The sequence below is a fragment of the Truncatella angustata genome (genome assembly GCF_020726525.1).
Source record: "Truncatella angustata strain MPI-SDFR-AT-0073 chromosome Unknown BKA67scaffold_1, whole genome shotgun sequence".
NCBI classification, from domain to species: Eukaryota; Fungi; Ascomycota; class Sordariomycetes; order Amphisphaeriales; family Sporocadaceae; genus Truncatella; species Truncatella angustata.
The window spans coordinates 7623671-7644235 of NW_025763381.1; the positions used below are offsets into that span (position 1 = coordinate 7623671).

Consider the following 20565-nt stretch of genomic DNA (forward strand, 5'->3'; position numbering starts at 1 on the left):
AAGTAGGGCCGCAATTGATTAGATATTGATACAATTATGTTAAACATTGCGTTTCTAATGAGTCCTTCCTCTATCAGCCCAAATATTACCTGATCCAGAGTCGTAATTCCTACACTTGTGGCAGATGGTAAAACACCGCGCAACATACATGTTGTCAAGTGTGGCGTCGATCCCCCGCTATGGACCCCTTCGAAACGATGCAGGTATTGACTTAGCGGCATGTCGCGGGGTTTTAATGAAACGCCTCGATTACACCTTGAATTCGCCGAGCTAGATACGTTCTGCGTGGATTGTAGGTAGTTTTTATTAGATCATCAGATTATCCTTTCTCACAAACTCTTTCATTGGTTAACTATTGCTATCGTAGCCCCTTAGAATGAGTGCTGTGCAAGACCAGGCGCCGCCTCTGGATCTCCATGCGCAAGCCCATGCGCTAGATCAGGATGACGGCCTAAAGCACCTCAGAGATGAATTCGTGATACCATCGATTGCGGACATAAAGAGCAAGACGATACAGAAAGGTAATTATCCCTGCAGACGCCTATACCTTCCGGTGAGCTCTGGACTGACAGTACTCAGATGCCATCGTTCCTGGCCAGAGTCAAACGGAAGATGCCACGTCATGCACGTATCTTTGTGGCAATTCCCTAGGTCTTCAACCAAAGCGGACAAGAGTCCGTCTTGAACAGTATCTTGACACATGGGGTACCCAGGGAGTCCAGGGTCACTTCAAACCGCTCGAAGACTCTCCTTTACCAACTTGGCTCGACGCAGATGCTCACGTCGCTCAGAAATTCGCGCCCATCGTTGGCGCGGATGAGTCGGAGGTTGCAGTCATGCAAACTTTGACGGCTAATTTGCATCTTTTGATGACGGCCTTCTATCATCCTGACCCTAAGGGCAAGCATAAGATCATTCTGGAGAGTAGGGCTTTTCCAAGTGATCATGTAAGTCTTTACCCTTGCCCTTTGTCATAAAAGGTTGTCGGTTGTTAAGTTCAAGTACAGTTCGCCGTCCTTAGCCAGATTTATCACCATGGTCTTGATCCTGCGACATCGATGGTGACAGTAGAGGCACCTTTGTCTGAGGATAATGTCTTCAGCACTTATGATGTTCAAGCTCTTATATCGAAGCATGCTGAAGACACCGCTTTGATCCTGCTTCCAGGTATACAGTACTACACAGGCCAGCTTCTGGACATCCCTACCATCACTGCATTCGCGCACAAGCACGATATCTTCATCATCTGGGACCTTGCCCATGCAGTTGGGAACGTACCCCTTCATCTGAAAGATTGGGATGTGGATGCAGCGGCATGGTGCACTTACAAGTATCTGAACGGCGGACCGGGCTGCATTGGAGGCATGTTCATTAATTCCAGGAACAGCCTTGTTTCTACTCAAATCACAGACCCAAACCCAGAACGAGGTTATGGTAAGAGGTTATCAGGGTGGTGGGGTAATGATAAAGCAACACGATTCGTGATGGATACGAAGTTCCACCCGGTCAAGGGAGCCGCTGGGTTTCAGCTCAGCAACCCTAGCATACTCGATATCACGAGCTTGGGCGCTTCGCTGGAGGTGTTTGAGCTTGCCGGAGGTGTTACTGTGCTCAGAGAGAAGTCAAAGAAGCTCACGGCTTTTCTTGAGCAATGTCTAGCTTCTATGCCGGACAAAGCGAAAAAGTTGTTCCGTATCATCACGCCAACAGACCCTGAACAGCGAGGAGCTCAGTTGAGTTTGCTCCTGCAGAAGGATATGCTCCATACGGTCATGAAGGAGCTCACTGACCGAGGGGTCATCGTGGATGAGCGCCAACCAAATGTGGTGCGCGTGGCTCCAACTCCTCTGTACAACTCGTTCAAGGACTGCGTCGACTTTGTGCATGCTTTCGAGCCTGCATTGCTGGCCGCCGAAAAACACTTGCAGCCTTGAATAATGAAAGCGATAGGCTGCTAGTAGAAAGGTAGACAGAATTTAGACGACTTGAAATGATTGTGTGCTCAACGGGATAATAAAATATGAAACTACGATGGCAATTCCATGAGCTGGCTGGTGTGGCTCAGCAGCGATCTGGCGCTGGCCAAGGCCACTATTGAGTTGTGTCACTGTGGCACTAGCTAACCTAGCACTTGCCGTGCCTGGGCTCACGTCATAGAGGTTACATGGTACGAGCATCACCAAGAACCAAGAATCAAGAACAGCCTAACCGTAGGTATTGTTGACCGAAAGCCAATTACTCTCCACAAGCTTTTCTTTTAAAGTCTTTCCCTTTTCCATCTTCACCCTTCATGTTCCTACGAGACCTTCCACATCCGCAAAAACCCCAATAAGCCCAACTCGCACACCATACCCCCCACAATCCCAGAAACAGCATCGTGAGTAACATTCCCAGACCTTGAGTGGTCCCAGTGTCACCACGCGCGGCGCAGCAATTATAGTGCTGACAGATCTTCCTAGCTTGCATACACACCACAACAGCAAATCGAAAACATGCCTTTCTTCTACTCCAAGGGTGTCGGCAACCGCCATTTTGGCACCAACATCACCGCCGGACGAAACGGCGTCCATCGCGGACCCTGGCGATTCAGCTTCGGCCGCTTCAACTGCTTCAAGTCACACTAGTTCCACAACCTAGAAGAGCAACTGCGTTGAACCCGTCGAGCCTACGGCAACGGCATGACGAGATGGTGACAAGATGTTGCTGAACATGATACACGAACGTTATGGCATTGGCATTGGTCGAATTGTGCTCGGAGTTTAGGATGATCATTTCCACGGCAGGGATGTAATCGGGACATGATACATAGTACTGCAATAATATTGGACCAGGATGACAGTTACGTTAACTTGCGTCACTGCTAGTGTTGCAATCCGGGATTGTGCTGTTTATATACATGCATGTAGGGCTGCCGTTTCCTGAATTCAGTCGCACGGCTCTGCGGCTAAACTCTATTACCGCTTTTCATTTCCACCGCCTTAATTTGGACGTCAATCATTTAGTGTGTTGGGAAGGATCGTATGAATGTGAGGTGCGGCCCAATCACTGGGCGTTGAAAATTGAGCAGGATTTCTAGCTGCCTATGCCCATGTCCTGCTTTCACCGAGACCACTTAACCCTGAGTCCTCCACCTTCTATCAATTATTTAATTGAGGTCTCATGTCTCAAAGAACCTCTAACCCATTGACAGAAGAAGTGCCCACTATATTTTCCTGGGTCGAGCATTCGTCTAGCAATGTGGCTTTTGACATTTTTACTGACCTCATGGAGGGTGTAGTAAGATGATTAAAAATTGGACAAGCCAGACCTTAATTAGGAGGAAAGTGGAGAACTTCTTTGACTTCACCGGGAGTTTTTCCCATGATCCTTTCCCACACATTTCGATTCATGACTGGACTTCACTACTGCCTGATATATTCTGCGTGCGAACAATGCAGAAGCGATTATGTTGAGATTCCTGATTTGTTCACTCTTACACCCGACAACTGGACTCAAGAACTGGACTCAAGAACTGGACGGTGAAGAAACCCGCATCTTCTCTTTGACATCGGCCAGAGTCTCTAAAAATGTCTTTGGAAAGTCAATCAACAAACGACACAAGCAAGGGCCAATGAAGACACGCATTGGTCGCTGTTGTTGCCCAGCAGTTATCCTGAAAACTTCCAAACAGCATAGTGAGTCGAATCCTCAGCAACTGTAGTACCGCACGTCATCCACCAGTTCCTGGTGAGAAAATCCCGTACAGTCCTCCCATAAAAGGCTTCAACACGCGCTTCTGCCAGCCCTCCCCAGCCATACATTTATGCCAGGCGCGAATTTGCGGTACACACCTCATCGGGTGGCGGAAACATTCATGAGTGCTACAACAATTTACAGATGAACTTCATTGATACAATGCTGAATAACATCGAGAATAATACACCTCAACTGTTACGAGAAGAAAGCCCTGGCGTAACACGGGACGAAACGGGTGACTATCACCATAGCAGTCGAGATTCGAGTTGGTTGCATGAACTTTTGTATGCACAACTTGATGCTGGTCAAATCTCATCAATCTCATGAAGAATTCGTTTCCTTTCAGAACGCAGACTGGCTCAACTTCTTGATGTACTGTTGTATTATCCTGGCCTCCTGGTGTGATGAAACAGGGTTATACGTTGCTAATATTACCTGCATGGCAAATATTGAGCCTTGCACAACAATGTAGCCTGAATGGGACTCAGTCTATGATGTTGAATGATACGGAATCTCAAGATCATCTACGTATCGAATGCCATTTGCAAAAAGCGATAGCAGTCTATGGAACTTTCCAGCCATGCAGTCCCTCATAGAGTTGGGCCGGCGATCTTCATGACAGTCCTATATCCATGCTGGACCCACAATTATGCATGCCCGATACCACATTCAGATGAGGCTGGAGTGCACAGCTGACAATGCTGGGCGCCTCGAGATATGCAAGTCACATTTCTAATTGTTTTCTCTCCTTGTGAGTGTTAGGCTATCTTCAAATGAACTTCAGATTCTGGCGCTGAGCTAATACAAGCTTAATTAAGAGTTAACATGATTGGTAGTCATGCTTGCTGACTTTGCGACTCAATATAATCAGACCCCGCATCAAGATTCGTCTGAGACCGATAGCTAGCATGGCATCGAAATTTGAGCCTCTTAATTCCTTCGACAGGGAGATACGAGTCTTGTCATTTGTGGCAGATTCTTCCACAGTCTCCGCGATCCAGCATGGCCGAGAAACTTTGCTCACCTACAAAGAGCCCGGCTCGGCAGCGTTTACATCGGAAATACGTTGTGCGGTGTGCCCCATTTCTCTGGACTCGACCAATCCAGAAGACACGTATTGTGCTCTGTCCTATGTCTGGGGAGTTCAAGAGCCGACGACACCCATCTCCTTGAACGGTCAGCGCATGGACGTGGTGCCGAACCTATTGAGTGCTTTGCAGCACCTACGCCGGCATCCTGAAGCGAAGGGTCGTAAGCTGTGGATCGATGCGATATGCATTAACCAGGCCGATTTGGAAGAAAAAGCTCGCCAGGTAGATATGATGGGAGAGATCTTTCGCCGCGCCGACAAGGTCTTCATTTGGTTGGGCCGAGAAGGCGAAGGAAGCAATCTGGCAATGGATTTGCTAAACTCTGTGCCCACGCCTGGAGACACAACGGCGCTGAAACATTTCGTGGATACGAGGGCGAATCATGATGAAGCATGGATAGCTGTGAAGTGTCTTTTTGAACGAGACTACTGGAGAAGGCTGTGGGTGCTTCAGGAGATCCTGCTTTCGAAGCAAGCATACGTGCTTTGTGGAGACCGAGTGTGCGCATGGGAGTCGATCATGACGCTTCTCAAAAGGTCTAACTATTCCAATAATATTGAAATTAGATCAACGCCTGCGAGGAACGCGCTTCTCGGATGGAAAATGGTGCTATTAGTAGATATTATCAGGAGCCGGAGGGAGGGTCGAACGGGTTTACTGGATTACTTGGTTTTGAGTCGACAAAGACAAGCAAGTGTGGCACATGACTATATCTACGGGGTGCTGGGACTGGTGGAGGAGCGCATACTCTACGCGGATTACAAAAAGTGCGTTGAGGACGTATACCGAGACATAGCACTTTATATGCTGCGATCGAAAGGTGATCTTCGCATTTTGAGCATGTGCTGTGAGACAGCAAGTCAGGTAAGTCGGGAGGCTAACACTCATGACAAAAGCCTAGGGCGCTGAGAATAGCAGGGAATTAACCCCACATGGGTTCCAGACTGGCGGAATCAGTATAAAGAGCCTTACCAAGCCTTTCTACTTTGCCTTCAGGACTACGATGCTGGCCTAGCTTCGATCAATGAGCCAGACATGGGTGAGTTTCTCGCAGACATGTCTCATGAGCCAGACCTATGGAAATTACCGTCTGTATGCTCACTCTTCTTGCAAATGTTGCAGACTTTCTCCAAAACAGCCAAGTGCTTCAGATCAAGGGCAAACTTATAGATATCATAAGTTTTACCTCTCCCACACATTCGTCAACGAATCGCTGGCCTCAAGTTGGTGAAGATTGGACAGCATGGCTGACTCAAGCACCCGATCGAACGCAACAATACGGCCAATTCGAAGGGCAGCGTGAGGCATTTCGTGCTGCTCTTTACTGCCAGTACGGCGCCATTACAACCAGAAATGATGGCTCTGGCCAGTACTTTGATCTTATAGTGTCCGAGTCTACGACGCGACCCACTAGGGAGGAACTTTCTCATCCGAAACGGTCTTTTGGTAAGGTAGGTAGGCAGTTCTTTGGCACAGAGAAGGGCTATATGGGTCGCGGCCTATGTGATACCGAGAAAGGTGACGTTGTCGTTGTCATCAAAGGGGCCAAAGTACCCTTCGTCCTAAGGAAGAGCAATACCGACGACTTTTACTATCTGGTTGGAGAATGTTGTAGGTATACAATAATATCCGAGAGGTTTTCTGGCTAATTTTCCCTATCATAGATTTACATGGTACAATGAACGGCGAACTGGTCAGAGACGGGGGCGAACATCAATGGGAATATTTTTTCTTGAAATAATGTTAGTACTTCGAGGCTTGACCCGACGTAGGAAGGCTACTGAACTTTACACTGGCTGAATGTTGTTCTTGTATGACTTCGTCGAGTGAGATTGAGGAGATTCGGGAGCGAAACAAAAAAGATTAACTGCTCAGCTTGTTTCATTCCACTTGGTTGGAATCCGCTTTAGATAGACACGAATGGAGGAAGATAGCAGTCTACCAAGTGTTGGAAATGGAAACCATGAAGATGGAGATATTATTCATGTGTTGATAGAATCGTTCGGCGGAGGAGACTGAATTGGAAGACGGCATCGTGTGAAGGTCGTGGCGACTGGAATATAGGGAGGTGACACATTTCCCACGTCTCAATCGCATCAGAGGCCCTCCGTCGATGCCGAGAGCCTTGGACGTCTTTGTTGATGATGAGAGACTGAAAACTGCATCATGCCTGCAAACATGGTTACACAACATCACGGGTCAAGGACCAATGGCTGTAAACACCAGCTTACAAGTATGCAGTATGAAAGGAGCGGGTATATCAAATATTTGAGGAGGAAGAGCGCCGTGTGGCTATAATTTGGTTGTACTTAGGTATTGTGAGTCTTTCGAAAGACAGCTCAAGTGTGCAAGTCGTTTATGAATGAGATTCTCATGATTATGGAAATAGATGGGCAGTGGCGAGACAAAATTCTTATGTAACACAATGGGTACATGAGGCACGCCAAACTTTTGTCACGGCTGCTGCGTCGGCAGCTATCCATTCCTTGTGACCATCTATTCATCGCAACCATCGGGTCCCAAAAAGAGCGTCAATGAGAAACCAGACAGGGTCAATGACTAGGTCAGCCAAAAATCAACGCAGATTCGCCTGTTTCTCCGTACAATAGCATCGTAAGTCGTGAACTCATTGTCCAATATGTGTTGGCATGACCCATCGCTACTCAAGGTAATGCGCCGCAAACTGCGACGTGGTAAACTTAAACCTCTGGGCTGGGGTTCAGCGCCATTTTCAAGAAGCAAGGTAAGCACTTTGATTGTAGTCCTTCCGTCTCCGTCGGAGAACGGGTCTTCGAGAGCAGACAAGATGGAGTATTCCCCGGAGAACTTTGCTCCAGCATCGATAGGTATTTCGAGGAGATCAGTATGTTTACCCAAGGCACAAAGCTACGACACGGCTTGCGGTCTTTTCGCATTAGTTTTTTCGCCTGTAGGAAGGGGCAAAATGAGAAACTCGTCGGTAAATATAATTTTTTTCTCGTCGCCCACATCTCCGAGAAACTATTTGATCGGTCCAGGCCAGTTGAACAAAATTAGATCGACAAGATTACTTGTCTTGGCATTATCAGACTCTATCTAAAAAGTAACGAGATTGGACCATCTAGGGAAATGGCCTGCATCAAAATCGTTACCTGACGACAGATGCAGTCCCCTCAACCATCAAGGCCTGGAAATGCAGACTGCTCGCCGGGAGACAAGTTTCCAGATGGCAGAATCACTCACGATGAGTACGCGACGATTTTTCAAAGACTTGTCTGCTTTCTTTAAGCAACACTCCTCGTACATTGTTGGGCACCTTTGTCCAACGTGTCGATTGCATTCTTCGCTGGAGACCATTGAACACAGCTTCAAGTTCCAATTTCTGGATTGATTACCTATTCACGATGAAATCCACGGTGTCCTTGTAAGAAAATGCCAACTTAGATAAGCGCCATTCCCTGACTGTATAATGGGCGACACTCATACGCTGGAAGGTTTCCGGGGGTTCATCTCGTTTTCGGATGTATCTTAACCATCTCTTCATGTTCGTGGTCTTGATAAGATAATCTAGAATGTTGGTGAGCACTCCAATAGTGAAGTCATACGCAATCCGTCCAGGCACTTCGAAGCGAGCTGCCTCAGTCAGAACACCGGCATCAGGAATATCGGAGGAATCGCTACATATGAAAGCAAATCCTATCCGAACGAATGTTCTGTGCGGATTCTTGCGGCCTTGTTCATCAGGAGAAATCTGAGAAATGACCCGCTGGCATGTCTTGAAAACTGTTTTGGGAGGTCGTTCAAAAGCTCGTTGATCCTAACCTTGTCGAATAGACGCCGCGATGCAATGAGATGAATCTGGCATACAAACCGGGCTGTGCATGGAATTGTTCACATGATTAATAACCTCTTCAATTTCGGGCTCTTTGCGGCCGATCATTAAAAGTGATACGTGTTTACAGCGTTCATCAGTTCTGATTGTCGTCAAAACTTTGAGAAGGTCGTCTCGAGGTGCTTTGCTGTCGTCGACACCATCAATGACGATATAAACTGGCCGACCGAACTACGTACTAAACGATTATAGGCAGTTCAATGAACCATCTATAGCGGAAATGCTGAATCTGTGCATGTCAACAAGCTCCTGTGGACACCGACGTCCCAATTGCCTGTATAGATCTCCAACGAGCCGTTGCAGAAAACAGACTGTCTCGTCTCTGTGATTGTCCTCGAAACAGTAGGACGACACAACCTTTCCTTGCACACTATACGCGCCTCGCCAACCAGAAAAGATGCCAGAATGATCTTCCAGCTGCCTGGAATGCCATCGACTCAGAGAAACCGGCGACATTGGATTGCATGCAATGCACCACCATTGAGCCATTGTTTCAGCAAATGAAGAAGTCGTCATCCAGTCACAGGTCTCGTCGTCTCGCAATGTTGTCTTCTTGGAGTGTGCTTCAAACATTGGGAGCATGTTTCTGGGTCTGATTCATGACAAGATCGGGATATGGCTTTGTTCTTCAAGAGTGCCAGTTATGGATGATTCTCATGATCTAAGACTTGCCAAGGAGCCGAACCCTAATTACCTCGATCCGGTTCCGTGTATCGACAAGAATCGCTCTGCTATTGGTCGGCTAGCATTGAAGCAAGGAATGATGTCGGGCACTACCTTCCAGCCAGGTCAAGAACAAGCATACTATCACGTTTATAGCATCGAGTTCTCCGAGGAGCTATTTTGGTTTGTCTTTACCATAACCTTGTGATTGATGTGGTAGCTTCGCTGAAATACCGAGAGTTGGGTGTTTTGAGTCAGGATGTAAAAGCCTACTATCTGGCGAAGAGTATGGGAAGTAAAGAAGAGGACGAGGATTATGCAGCGAGAGAGAGCGCGTATATGAACACGAAGTTCAGATCGTTGCTAAGGCATTGCATCCGCTGGTCCAAATCGAGACGGTGTCCCCGCCAGGACGCGTTTAAGAAAAAGAAAGAAGGAGAGCCAGCGTTGCTAGAAGTTGCAGCACGTACAGGCATTGACTTGGGGTGTCATGACACTCTTTCCGGAGAAGAGTTTCGCCACACCTTCCGACACAGATGAAGACCGGTCGGTGTTGGCTAGCTGCCTGTGGTTGTTGCTGCGCATGGTTGAGGCAAGATTAAAATTCAGAATCAAAGCATTTTAAACTAAATTGTGGTTGTTCATTGCCAGCCAGTAAAGCGACCAAGTGGACATAGAGCAGTGCATAACGACAGAGTTGAAGAAGGTTGAATCATGAATGTCGGCTGTCTTTCGCCATCAGTTTGCAAACGCCTCTTGAGGTTGGACTGCACTGATTCAGAAGAAGTCACGAGATGTATCGTTTCTGCTGGTGCCATGGAGGGTGGAAAGTTCGATGTAATCAGCGTGGCCCGCTTCCGAGTCTGAATGAGTCGAGTCTTGGCAGCGGTTCGACTTACCGCACCTCCAACCCGGTGTGCCGAGGTAGGTTGTGCCTTGTACTCCATAACGAACGCGTGCTTCGGTACCCTCATCGCACTCACTCTGGACATCCTCTCATGAAATTATTTGGTTTTCTTGGAAGTTTTGCGGCCAGGATGAGCCGGTGTTCTGGGTTCCATCTCTTCCGCGCACCACGAGCTTTCATGTGCAACTGAAGTGATCATTGACCTGAATCACTTCCCCGGATTCTGGTTCCCATTAATCTTAGCCACTGAGCTCGGATAAGTGAACCCCGGACTACGCTAGCATCCCCTAACGTTGACAACGCCTTATCGCTCGGGAGCTTCCAACAGCCATACCCGAGATACTGCTCCTTTATACTACAACAATTTGACTTTCGTGCGGGAAGCTGTTGTTTCCAGGACCACACAACCACAATGACATCCAAAGAAGTCCAGTCCACAAGCGACCTGCCATCTGGCGACCCAATCCCCGCCGCTCCGGGTCCCTCGTCGGCGCCCAAGCCGTTCCCCCTCAAGGCACTGATCGCGGCCGCCCCCTCCAACATCGATGCATTCCTCGCACACCTGCAGCGCGCCATAAGCACGCCCACGGGGATCGACACCGTCCTCCTCTTCCTCTGCTACAGCACGCGCCTCTCCTCGGCCGCCCTCGAGCTCCTGACCCGACCCGCCATCACGCGCAGCGCAAACCAGCTGCTCGCCCTCGCCCAGTCGCTGCCGCCGAGCACGACGCTGGTCTTCACCAACAAGGCCTTCCCCTCGCCGAGCGCCGCGCTCCTCCTCATCCTCAGCAAGCGGCTCAAGGCCTTCAGCGCTCTGCTGAGCGACGTGCGGACCTTCAACCGGCTATGGGGCCTGCTGGGCATGTACTTCTGGGGCCGGGGCTTGTTCCTCAAGCTCCGGGAGGCGCGGCTCGCGTCCCAGTCCGGCGACGAGAAGGACCGGCCGAAGATCGACAAGCTGGCGACGTCGATCGCGGTGACGCAGCTGGTGGCGTGCGTCGTGTTCCAGGCGCTCGAGAACGGGGCGTACCTGGCGCAGAAGGGCGTGCTCGAGTGGCAGCCCGCCAACATGGTCAAGGCGTACCGGTGGAGCGCGCGGTTCTGGGGCGTCTTCGTGGGGCTGAAGCTGACGGAGCTGTTCGCGGACAGGTACAAGAGGGGCCAGGTGCCGAAGCGGCGGCGCATGGGCGACAAGACGGTCGCCGTCTTCGAGAAGGAGGAGCGCGAGTGGAATGAGGAGTGGCGCAAGCTCGTCAGCAGGAACATGGCGTGGTTCCCGCTCACGATACACTGGAGTCTGGAGCAGGGGCTCTTCAGCGAGTTGTCGATCGGCGCCATAGCGAGCATTCCGGGAGTCATTCAGATTCGGGATCTCTGGAACAGGACTGCATAGATCAAGCCTGGAGGGTTCATGAATCAAATGAAATCATATGGGTAGCTGCGAAATTCCTTGGACCTAACATCCCCAGTGAGTATCATGCTAGGTGTTGTGATCTGGCCAAGGCTTTTATCCACACGATTGGACTTGGTGTGGGGTTATGGACTATGGTATTGGCCTGTTACAGACAGCAGCAAGCAACTTCGAGCGTGCGTGTTGCCTCATCGCCATCGGATTGTTGATATTCCAGCAATTTGGTAGATATGTGATCCAATCGCCACGTTCAAATAGAAAAGCAGAGCGAGGTATCAAGAAAGAAACAATTACGGTTCTGAAAAGTAGCCGAGTGTGTATAGCCAAGATTTTTAACAACTAATATCTTCAATTCAGATGAAGCTGCTGTTCATACGCCCTCCCTGGCTCATCTATATTACAGTATTGCTACACAATTTTTTTTGGAACAATTTGACCCACATACTTCCCTATGAATATCCCAACGCTGAGCTGTCCTTTGCCTTTATTCGGCATATTACTCCCCATTTTTGTCCTCCTTTTACTTCCATATTCTTCCCCGATGGTATATCAAAGTTGACCCAACGCCTTGCAATGCTAATATCAGTCGTTTCCAGGCAAATTCAAATCCCCAATAATAATTTCCCTTTGCACCGCCGGCTTCTGGAGCAATGTTGTTTTTAGAGGCGAATCGGCATTATTCTTATAACAGCAGCACGGCTATGCTCAACACAGCCATTAACGTCTGTGTCGACCTCGTGCTACCCAAACATATGCCTCGACTTTGTCTAACTGCATCAAAGGGGCTCCCACCTCCCTGTGTGGCCTCGGGTTGTGCGGCAGTACTTGTCGATTCTATACTTGTAGCTTGTGCGGTTCCAGAGGTGATGGCTGCTGTGCTGGCAGTGGAGGTCTGTATTGTGCTACTAGTAGTTTGCGACGGCACGCTGCTGATGATCGAGCTACTAATGATTGTTTGTGTGGAACTAGATGTTGCAGTTGTGACAACGATGGCACTCGAGCTTGTCGTCGTCAAAGTCTGTCGTGAAGATAATGTCGTCGATGCTACTCTCGTCGAGGTAGAAGGTTGAACCGTCACCCTAACTGTGGTCGTACCAACAGTCGATCCTGGACAAAGCGTATCCAACAATTTGTTGTTCAGTGTCAAGCCAAGCAGTGACTGCGCATTAACGTCAAGACCTCCACAAATGGCCTGTACAAGCGAAGCTTCTTCCAACAGCCCATTTATACATAGCGACGAGCATTGGTTTCCGTTCATGAAATCAGTTGTCGTACAGCCGGCGATTGGGGTGTTGTATGCTAATATGCATGGCGAAGGTATTGCATTGGAAGTGATGAGCTGAAAGTTGGCCAACGACAGTGCTGATGCAGTCGACGCAAGCGCCAGCAACCCAAGCACCCTGGGTGGCCACTCTTGCGGCCCTCTACTTGTTGATGATCCCGGCATTGTTGATTCGACCTCTGCAGTACTAATTGTGTTTTCAGGTTTTGTATCCACAACGTAGCAGGGACAAACGCTACACCGAGCGGTTTTTCTGAGAAATGCAAATGTTGTCGTTGCTAGACTATCGAGGATGACCCAAGATGCCACAATTGATGCAGCAATAAAGTTCAGCCCAATGGACTTTGATATGAACTCTTGGGGTAGACAGATGTGAGTGAAATTGGTCTCGATATGCAGAGGACCGTATGAGACAGAGAATGTGTCAGTATGCCGTGATGACGGGATAGCGAGTGCGTGCACCAGCCAATTAGGTTCAGCCGCGGCCCTGGAAGAAGATCAAGCCGGAGGGTCAATGCGGTTGGTATATCAACGTCAGTCTGTGATGTCCGCTCTCTTGACCTCCTGCATCCGTCTGATAGCCGAGAAGGTAATCAAGGTATCCTAGTGAAGATCCGATCATGCCACGAGGGACTGGAGGTGCCGCCTGCAATCCGAAGTCCGGTCGTAACAAGCCGTTTTGCGTAGCGCAACTAGGCCAGAGGACCACAAATAGCGAAGTAATGAGCGAATGAGTAAAGCCAAGGAAGACAAACCAAAATTTGCGCGAGACGTGGTTGTTCTTGTAGTCGTGAAGCAGCCGACAAATTGGGATGGCGTGAGGTGCGAAGGCTGGATGAGAATGGACGGGAAAGGACGGCCTGAAGAACCAACCGCAACAGCTCCCGACGAGATAAACGCGATCCCGTCTGCTAGTAAATTGGCACGAACGGGAGAGACTTGGTGCAATCAATGCAGGCAGAAAATGAGATAGGCAGAGGTGGATTTTGTCCGACGTAAGTGGTGTGTAACCCGTTCGTGACGATGAAACAACGGTAGTCGCAATTGGTGATGTATGGAGGTTTCCACAAAAGAGCATCAACAATTCGGATGACAAGATGGAGAAGTATATCTATCAGAGTGCGGTTGCAACTCTAAATGGATGGGCATGCTCAACATCTCTTGACCATCAACCAGGGGACCTCTTGCCTCGTCTCAACCTACCAAACTTGGTTGTTGTGTCACTCCTTTATGGCTGAAAGGGTGCAAGTGTGCCATGATCTTCGGTCTCCAATTCTGCTGCAGCACGCAGGGTCAGCTTCATCCAACCCAAAGCGACAAGCGGGCCGCCTTCCTCGTGCCATGTTGCCCATGGGCTGACGAGAATGAGCAAATGTCGAGAAACGCTCGTTGTGTGGTTTGCCCCTACAACCGGCCCGTGAGTGTTGTTGGCCAATGGTGGTCATACGTCGACATGAAACTCGAAACAGTTGTGTTTGAGGTGGTGGGACCCTGGACGACTTGGCAAGTTTTCTACGGATTAGCTTTGACATCATAAGAGCCAGCCATTTGATTGGTTTCGCTTTCTCACATCATGGCCGGGGTAAAAGAATCCACATGCATGTCCCTTGGCCAAGCTCTCGGTTAACTAACCTAAGGTTAGTCTAACCTTAACCTACTGAGCTGGAGATTTCAGCAACAGCGCTCCTCCTTCACCTCCTCTCGCGCTTTGAGCAAGCTGAGCTCAAGAATTGATCATGCAACTGGTGATGCAGGTAAGACCGATGTCTCATCGCTTGATTGAGAACTTGGCGTGAGGGGAGCTTACAACGCAAAGAAGCGAATCTGACATTCACCATACGTTGCTGCACAAGGGGTTGGACCGACTCCAGAGCGCTTTCCCAGCAAATCGGTGCTCTAGCTAGCATAAGCGTAGGCTGTAGGCTGTAGGCTGGATGATTCAGAATGATACATAGCATAGGCAACACCATATTCAAATTCAGCTGACGCAATTACAGCACAGCACCATGATTCATCCCATCATACTACAATTTTTGCACAAATTTTTGCGATCTGAATTGCTCTCGCCGTATGGAACTTGCGTTCATTTTCTTTTAACATTCCACAAATCGTACCTCTAAAGCATAAGCAGTGTTAAGTACCTCCCAATGGCTACAGAGACACCAGAACAAATCAAAGGAAAGGTCCTCAAATCCCTCGAGACAACCCGATTTGCAGTAAGCTCGCTTGAATCACTGTCCGGCGGCGTGGGTAATTTCCTGTTCCGTGCACGCTTAACCACACCGCTCGAAGACGGTACGACAGAAGTCGCAGTCAAGCATGGAGAAGACTATATTGCAACACATCCCCAAAATGAACTAACCCTGGATCGCTGTGTATGCATTTTTGGCGCACCTCGCTATTCCCCTTGTGTACCGCCAAAAGCTGACATAGGGACAGAAAGTCGAAGTGGAATGTTTGAATGCCCTGGCGGATTTCCGCGTCAGTGGTGCACAAGATTCCGTCCAGTACGTCGTTAGGACACCAAAATGCTACTTCTATGATGAGAAGTCGCATACACAAATACTTGAGTATATGCCCAGCGGCATCGATCTCAAAAATTATGTTCTCAAAAACTTCGCCTCGCCCACACCAGAGGCACATCGTGCGCAGTTTCATCAGCTGGGAAAGCAGCTTGCGCGGTGGATCATTGGGTTTCATGAGAAGACCGGCAAAGAAGCACGAGATGCCCAGGTGGAAGGCGAGAAGTCTCAGCTTTATGCTGAACTAGAGGCTTGCCAGTGGATGCAAAATCTTAAACATACGATAAACTACGACTGGTTGGTTGACCGTATTAAGACGTATCCTGACATTTTGGAGGAAGCAAGAGAGGTGTTCGAGGACTTTAGGAATGCTGCAAAGGAGGAGTTAAAAGGAGAGGTAATGCCAATCCATGGCGACTTTTGGACAGGAAAGTGCGTTCGATTCTATAGTCCTAGTTCCCTGCTGAATGCTGACATCCGACTGTACAGCATCGTGATTGGCAATTTGCCTGTTCAGAAAGACGACGAGATCCCCGTGTTCGTTATTGATTGGGAAATGGCACAACTCGGTGTCCACAGCTTAGACTTTGGTCAGATGCTAGGAGAGATGTATGCACTGTGGGTATACCGGAGGAGCGAAACCGGGTTGTGGCTTTTGGAGGGCTTCTGTGAAGGGCTTCATCTCAAAGATGAGAAAGTAGCCTTCCGCACTGCAGCGCAACTAGGATGCCATCTCGTCGCATTCGACTCAGTGATTCCGACATGGGGAACGCCGGAGCAGGGCAAAGAATGTGCTCGTGTAGGCCGCGATCTCATTGTACATGCGTGGAAACGCGATCGCCTCTGGTTCGAACAGAGTGACCTAGCATGTCTTTTTGCTCATTTGATATAACCGAAATTTCAATACAGATGATGGCTACTATTTTCATGTAGCACAGACATAACAGTCGGCATGAGTTGTGACATTTTCCCACGAACCCCAAAAAGTCTTGGAAAACGAATGAAGCACAGGATCTTCTCTTGTGAGTGAATATCAATATTGATGTAGACATTTAGTCGTGAGTGCGAAACCCGCGACTTTTAAGAAAACTTGAAGCTTATCCAATGACTATCCCCACATCATGATGTGATGAGTCAAGAATTTTGCCTCTGCGACAAACAAATTATAACCCATTCCACAACTTCTTTTGCGACATCGTAAACTTCAGATATTCTTTGTGAAAAGCAACCTGATTGGGAAAGTCTCCTAAAATGCCGTCCGCCGACGCAGAGCCCCTGCTCTGCATCCGCTGCAAAACCTCTCCGGCGCTGCACGATCTGCGCCAGGAGACCGTCTGCTCGTAAAGTGCCCACCCACCAAACCCTCCCCAACTGCACACCCCGCGCTCCCCCTTTCTCCTTCCCTCCCTTGCCCCTCCCCTCTATTCCACCCCTCTCACCCATACTCTTTCATCGCTCACCTGTCCGATAGACAATGCTACAAATCCTACGTCTCTGTCAAGGTCGTCAAGCGGCTAGAGCTGCTGCAGCGCGAGACGCGCCTTGAGAGGGGCCTGCCCAAGACGCAGCGCTACCTCCTTGCGCTGTCGCCGGGCGGCCTGAGCTCGACGGCTTTGCTAAACATCCTGTGGGAGAACGCGCGGCAGCAGCGCGAGCGGAAGATCAAGGCGAGGTTCGAGCTGCTGGTGGCCGTGGTCGACACCAGCCTCGCGGACGCATCATTGTCGTCGTCATCATCATCACCGCCGCCACCACCACAGGGGGGTGATGCGGACGCGAGCAGCGCGCGCGGGGCGGCGACGGATGCCGTGCTCGACGAGTACAGGGCCAGGTTCGAGGGCGTCGAGTTCGCGCGCGTCGGGCTCGAGGACGTGCTGGGCGCCGAGACGATAGACTGGACGGCGCTGCCGGCCGCGGCGGGGGCCGCCTCCCTGCCGCCTCGCCAGCGGCTCGCGGCCCTCCTCGCGGGCCTGCCGTCGGTCTCGTCCCGGGCGGACGTCCTGCGGCTCCTGACACGCCACGTGCTGGTCCGCACCGCGCTGCGCGAGGCCTGCGACGTGCTGCTCCTGGGCTACAACACGACGTCGCTGGCGGAGCTGACGCTGGCGGAGACGGCCAAGGGCCGCGGGTTCGCGGTCCCCTGGGGCGTCAACGATGGCGTGGCGACCCTGCCGCTGCGGGTTCAGCAGCAGCAATCCTCGCCCGACGACGCTGCGCCCCGGTCCGTCACCATGCCCATCTACCACCCCCTGCGGGAGCTCTTCCGCAAGGAGATCCAGCTCTACAGCACGCTGACCGCGCCGCCTCTGACTCCCCTCCTCTCGCCCGGGCCTGGGTCCGGCAGGGCTGGGTCGGCTGTGGTGTCGCACAAGGACTTGAGCATCGACGACGTGATGGCGCGGTATTTCACCGAGGTGGAGGAGAACTATCCCAGCGTCGTCGCCAACGTCGTACGGACCACGGGGAAGCTTAACCGGTCTGGGAACAGCGAGGGCGGAAGCTGTGGGCTCTGTGGTCTGGGTTTAGACGAGGCGGGCGATGAGCGCTGGAGGGGAGAGCTCGGCGAGCAGATGGATGAAGGGAGGGAAGCGAGGGGACGGTTATGCTACGGATGCGAAAGATCAGTATATGGGTAGCATGGTGATATAGTCTATTCGCAGGAGACTAGAAGAATTCAAAAAGAGATTTACGGTTATTGGATAGGTTTCGGCTTTTTTTGATTCACTTTCACTAGTTATACCTATGCGCCTCTGATAATCTATGAGCAGCAGATCAGCCTCCTCTTCCGCTAAACCAACGCAAAATAGGCCGAACAGGAGAACCAAATTCTTTTCAACGCCCACACATAACATTCCCACGCTATATTGCACAGAAAAAACTCCTTCAACAGATGCTTTTGGCAAGATGTTATACGATATGCCCACGCTTAGATCTGTAAGTGGGACTGACGGTAGCCTGCCTAAGCCTTTTCCAAGGTCGTGCTGGGCAATATCCTGTTTTCCAACTTTCTAATCAGCTTGTTCGTCTGCTCCGCCAGGCTTAGCGTCAAAATGGTGTGCGGTAGAATTCTTGCCAAGTGAGGCAAGAAACCCTTGTAAATAGCGAAGAGGCCTTCAGTCCTGACTGTTTTGGCGAGACAGTCGAACATGTTGGTGTACAGGTTTCCGTTCTGGTTGTACATGCGAGACATGACGGTATCTATAACGCTGTGTCAGCAACTCGAACTGCTACGATTGGGAGTCAAGTGTAAGCCTACCAGGCGGGTGCATGAAACAGCACACCACGAAACCAGACACAGCCGAGCTGGTCAGGTGCAGCGGCGCGCCCTCCTGCATGCCGAGATGTTTCTGCAGTCTTCTCTTGGCAAAGAAGTATGTCGGCAACTGGACACTGCTTCCGAATCCTGTCCGTATCATGGCCGCCGACATGCCTCTGTACAGACCCCTGATGCCCTCGGCGCCCCAGATCTGCCTCAAGCCATCGATGGCATTCTTGTAGTTGTGTTGCGTGCCGACGGCGACAAAAGGGCTGTAACTTTGCAGTCTCGTCTTGACCAGGAAGAAGGGGCTTCCGGCCGCAGCGCCGATGATGCCAGAGCTAGCGCCACAGAACATGTTGATGCCGAGATTCTGTTTCGTCGAGTCCTTGAGCAGGACCGAGGTGAGAGTATGGCGCATGGGCTCGTAGAAGCCGAGACGACAGCCATTGAGCAGGACCTGGTAGATGTAGGCGCAGCCAATACCACGGTAGATGCCTTTTACGCCCTCGTTCCGAACGATCATGGAAACGGCCTGGATAGGCCCGCGGTAGTGGTGCGGCTGGTGACCTTTGGACTGCAGTTCGCCCTGAAGTTGCATCCTGTGAGCGCGAGCAGTGTTAGCTGGTCCTTTTGTCTACTTCTCGGCGAACCGCATCCGCCACCACCGAAGGCGGCGGACGCGCCAACGAAGATTTGTGCCCATGAAGGATCGCATATCGCATGTGCACCATATTTCTCCTTGGCAGTCGAAAGGCATTACTGTGGAATCGCATACCTAATCTTGACCGTCTCGAATGGATGTGTTGCCGTGACAGCACCGCAAGCGGCAATGCCGCCGGCTAAGAACGCACTGTACTCAAGCGATACGGTCAGCTCTCGGTCTCTCCTGCTTTTGCACTTGCTTTTGCCTTTCTTTGGCTTCTGGCGCCCAAATATGAGCGCAGAGCCAGAGGATTGCTCACCCGCCAGTCGTTGACATCTCTGCGCTTCTTCGAGCACGGCTGCTCTGATGCGCTCGTAATACGTTGCACAGAGTGAAGGGGTTCAATTCGTTATGGCTGAACGGTGCAGTAGTTGGTTTATAGCAGAGCGAGCTCGCGGAATGAGGTCAGGCAAGGGTAGCTGCGGAACTTATTTCACCAAGCTCCGATATAGCAACTTGCAATGAGATTTAGGCCGATGTATGCACTTCTTGGCAAATATGAAACAACAGACAAAATAGTTGAGCGAAGTGATTTTTGACGAGACAAAGAGAAGCATGCAATTATAGCAGGAATGATACAAAGCCGGTCTGCTCACCGTTGCAAACAGGGTTGCTTACTCTGACAGAATCCCAAACGTTTCCTGTGAGCCTTGTGCCCACCGCGCTGAGCCAACATACATGCTTCCAGCCATTGAAGATTGATCCGACTTCGCTGCAAGGATGGTGGAGACCTTGGTCGCTTTGTAATTTCCAGGGAGCCGGGCCGCCCGCTCCAGCCATGTGGTAAAGCCCCTACTGTAGAGCTCGGCTAGTTGTGGGTATCCGTACTTGGTCAGCAACTCACGAATGCTTGCATTGTTATTCGGCAGCATCTTGAAGCTTCAGCTTGTGCCCGCCGCAAGGGTCTTATCCCGTCTAACATGCGAAACAAATATCTCTATGATCTTCTCTCCTCGAGATTCTGCAGCTCTGACACATGTCGATGTAACAAAATTGTGCCTTTTTGCTTCCAGTCGGACATGCACTATGACGTCTCTCGTCGGTCACCGACTCTAGCGTCTGGGCCGATCAACATCTTGACATGATATGGGCAAGGCTTGCACACTGAAATACCCGTCCTT

The 20565-nt window shown here is 50.4% G+C and overlaps 9 protein-coding genes across 9 annotated transcripts; 7 read left to right on the forward strand and 2 right to left on the reverse strand.

Moving 5' to 3' along the window:
* Positions 1 to 376: 376 nt before the first annotated feature.
* BKA67DRAFT_508991 (kynureninase 1) lies at positions 377 to 1934 on the forward strand (the record flags this gene model as incomplete). Its single annotated transcript, XM_046097201.1, has 3 exons — positions 377 to 521; positions 580 to 947; positions 1008 to 1934. The coding sequence occupies 3 exons, from the start codon at positions 377 to 379 to the stop codon at positions 1932 to 1934; spliced, it is 1440 nt and encodes a 479-aa protein (XP_045965363.1).
* Positions 1935 to 3138: 1204 nt separating this feature from the next.
* Positions 3139 to 3714, forward strand: BKA67DRAFT_550557 (uncharacterized protein). Its single transcript, XM_046101671.1, has one exon. The coding sequence runs from the start codon at positions 3446 to 3448 to the stop codon at positions 3698 to 3700; it is 255 nt and encodes an 84-aa protein (XP_045965364.1). The 5' UTR covers positions 3139 to 3445; the 3' UTR covers positions 3701 to 3714.
* A 929-nt stretch (positions 3715 to 4643) lies between these two features.
* BKA67DRAFT_654360 (heterokaryon incompatibility protein-domain-containing protein) lies at positions 4644 to 6567 on the forward strand (the record flags this gene model as incomplete). Its single annotated transcript, XM_046106547.1, has 4 exons — positions 4644 to 5690; positions 5745 to 5865; positions 5949 to 6437; positions 6491 to 6567. 4 exons carry the CDS (start codon positions 4644 to 4646, stop codon positions 6565 to 6567), a joined length of 1734 nt encoding a protein of 577 aa, XP_045965365.1.
* Positions 6568 to 9277: 2710 nt separating this feature from the next.
* On the forward strand, positions 9278 to 9900 carry BKA67DRAFT_531297 (uncharacterized protein; the record flags this gene model as incomplete). Its single annotated transcript, XM_046099365.1, has 3 exons — positions 9278 to 9485; positions 9517 to 9543; positions 9581 to 9900. The coding sequence occupies 3 exons, from the start codon at positions 9278 to 9280 to the stop codon at positions 9898 to 9900; spliced, it is 555 nt and encodes a 184-aa protein (XP_045965366.1).
* A 427-nt stretch (positions 9901 to 10327) lies between these two features.
* BKA67DRAFT_550563 (uncharacterized protein) lies at positions 10328 to 12038 on the forward strand. The gene has a single exon (XM_046101672.1). The coding sequence runs from the start codon at positions 10680 to 10682 to the stop codon at positions 11658 to 11660; it is 981 nt and encodes a 326-aa protein (XP_045965367.1). The 5' UTR covers positions 10328 to 10679; the 3' UTR covers positions 11661 to 12038.
* A 322-nt stretch (positions 12039 to 12360) lies between these two features.
* Positions 12361 to 13125, reverse strand: BKA67DRAFT_654362 (uncharacterized protein; the record flags this gene model as incomplete). The annotated part of the gene is made up of 1 exon (XM_046106548.1): positions 12361 to 13125. One exon carries the CDS (start codon positions 13123 to 13125, stop codon positions 12361 to 12363), a length of 765 nt encoding a protein of 254 aa, XP_045965368.1.
* Positions 13126 to 14621: 1496 nt separating this feature from the next.
* Positions 14622 to 16545, forward strand: BKA67DRAFT_550577 (kinase-like domain-containing protein). Its single transcript, XM_046101673.1, has 4 exons — positions 14622 to 14714; positions 14777 to 15335; positions 15400 to 15914; positions 15972 to 16545. The coding sequence occupies exons 2-4, from the start codon at positions 15108 to 15110 to the stop codon at positions 16372 to 16374; spliced, it is 1146 nt and encodes a 381-aa protein (XP_045965369.1). The 5' UTR covers positions 14622 to 14714; positions 14777 to 15107; the 3' UTR covers positions 16375 to 16545.
* Positions 16546 to 16548: 3 nt separating this feature from the next.
* Positions 16549 to 18182, forward strand: BKA67DRAFT_550578 (uncharacterized protein). The gene is made up of 2 exons (XM_046101674.1): positions 16549 to 16822; positions 16954 to 18182. The coding sequence occupies exons 1-2, from the start codon at positions 16734 to 16736 to the stop codon at positions 18116 to 18118; spliced, it is 1254 nt and encodes a 417-aa protein (XP_045965370.1). The 5' UTR covers positions 16549 to 16733; the 3' UTR covers positions 18119 to 18182.
* On the reverse strand, positions 18175 to 20080 carry BKA67DRAFT_550580 (mitochondrial carrier domain-containing protein). The gene is made up of 4 exons (XM_046101675.1): positions 19704 to 20080; positions 19517 to 19591; positions 18739 to 19340; positions 18175 to 18680 (listed from the first exon to the last, which is right to left on the reverse strand). Exons 1-4 carry the CDS (start codon positions 19718 to 19720, stop codon positions 18442 to 18444), a joined length of 933 nt encoding a protein of 310 aa, XP_045965371.1. The 5' UTR covers positions 19721 to 20080; the 3' UTR covers positions 18175 to 18441.
* Positions 20081 to 20565: the final 485 nt, after the last annotated feature.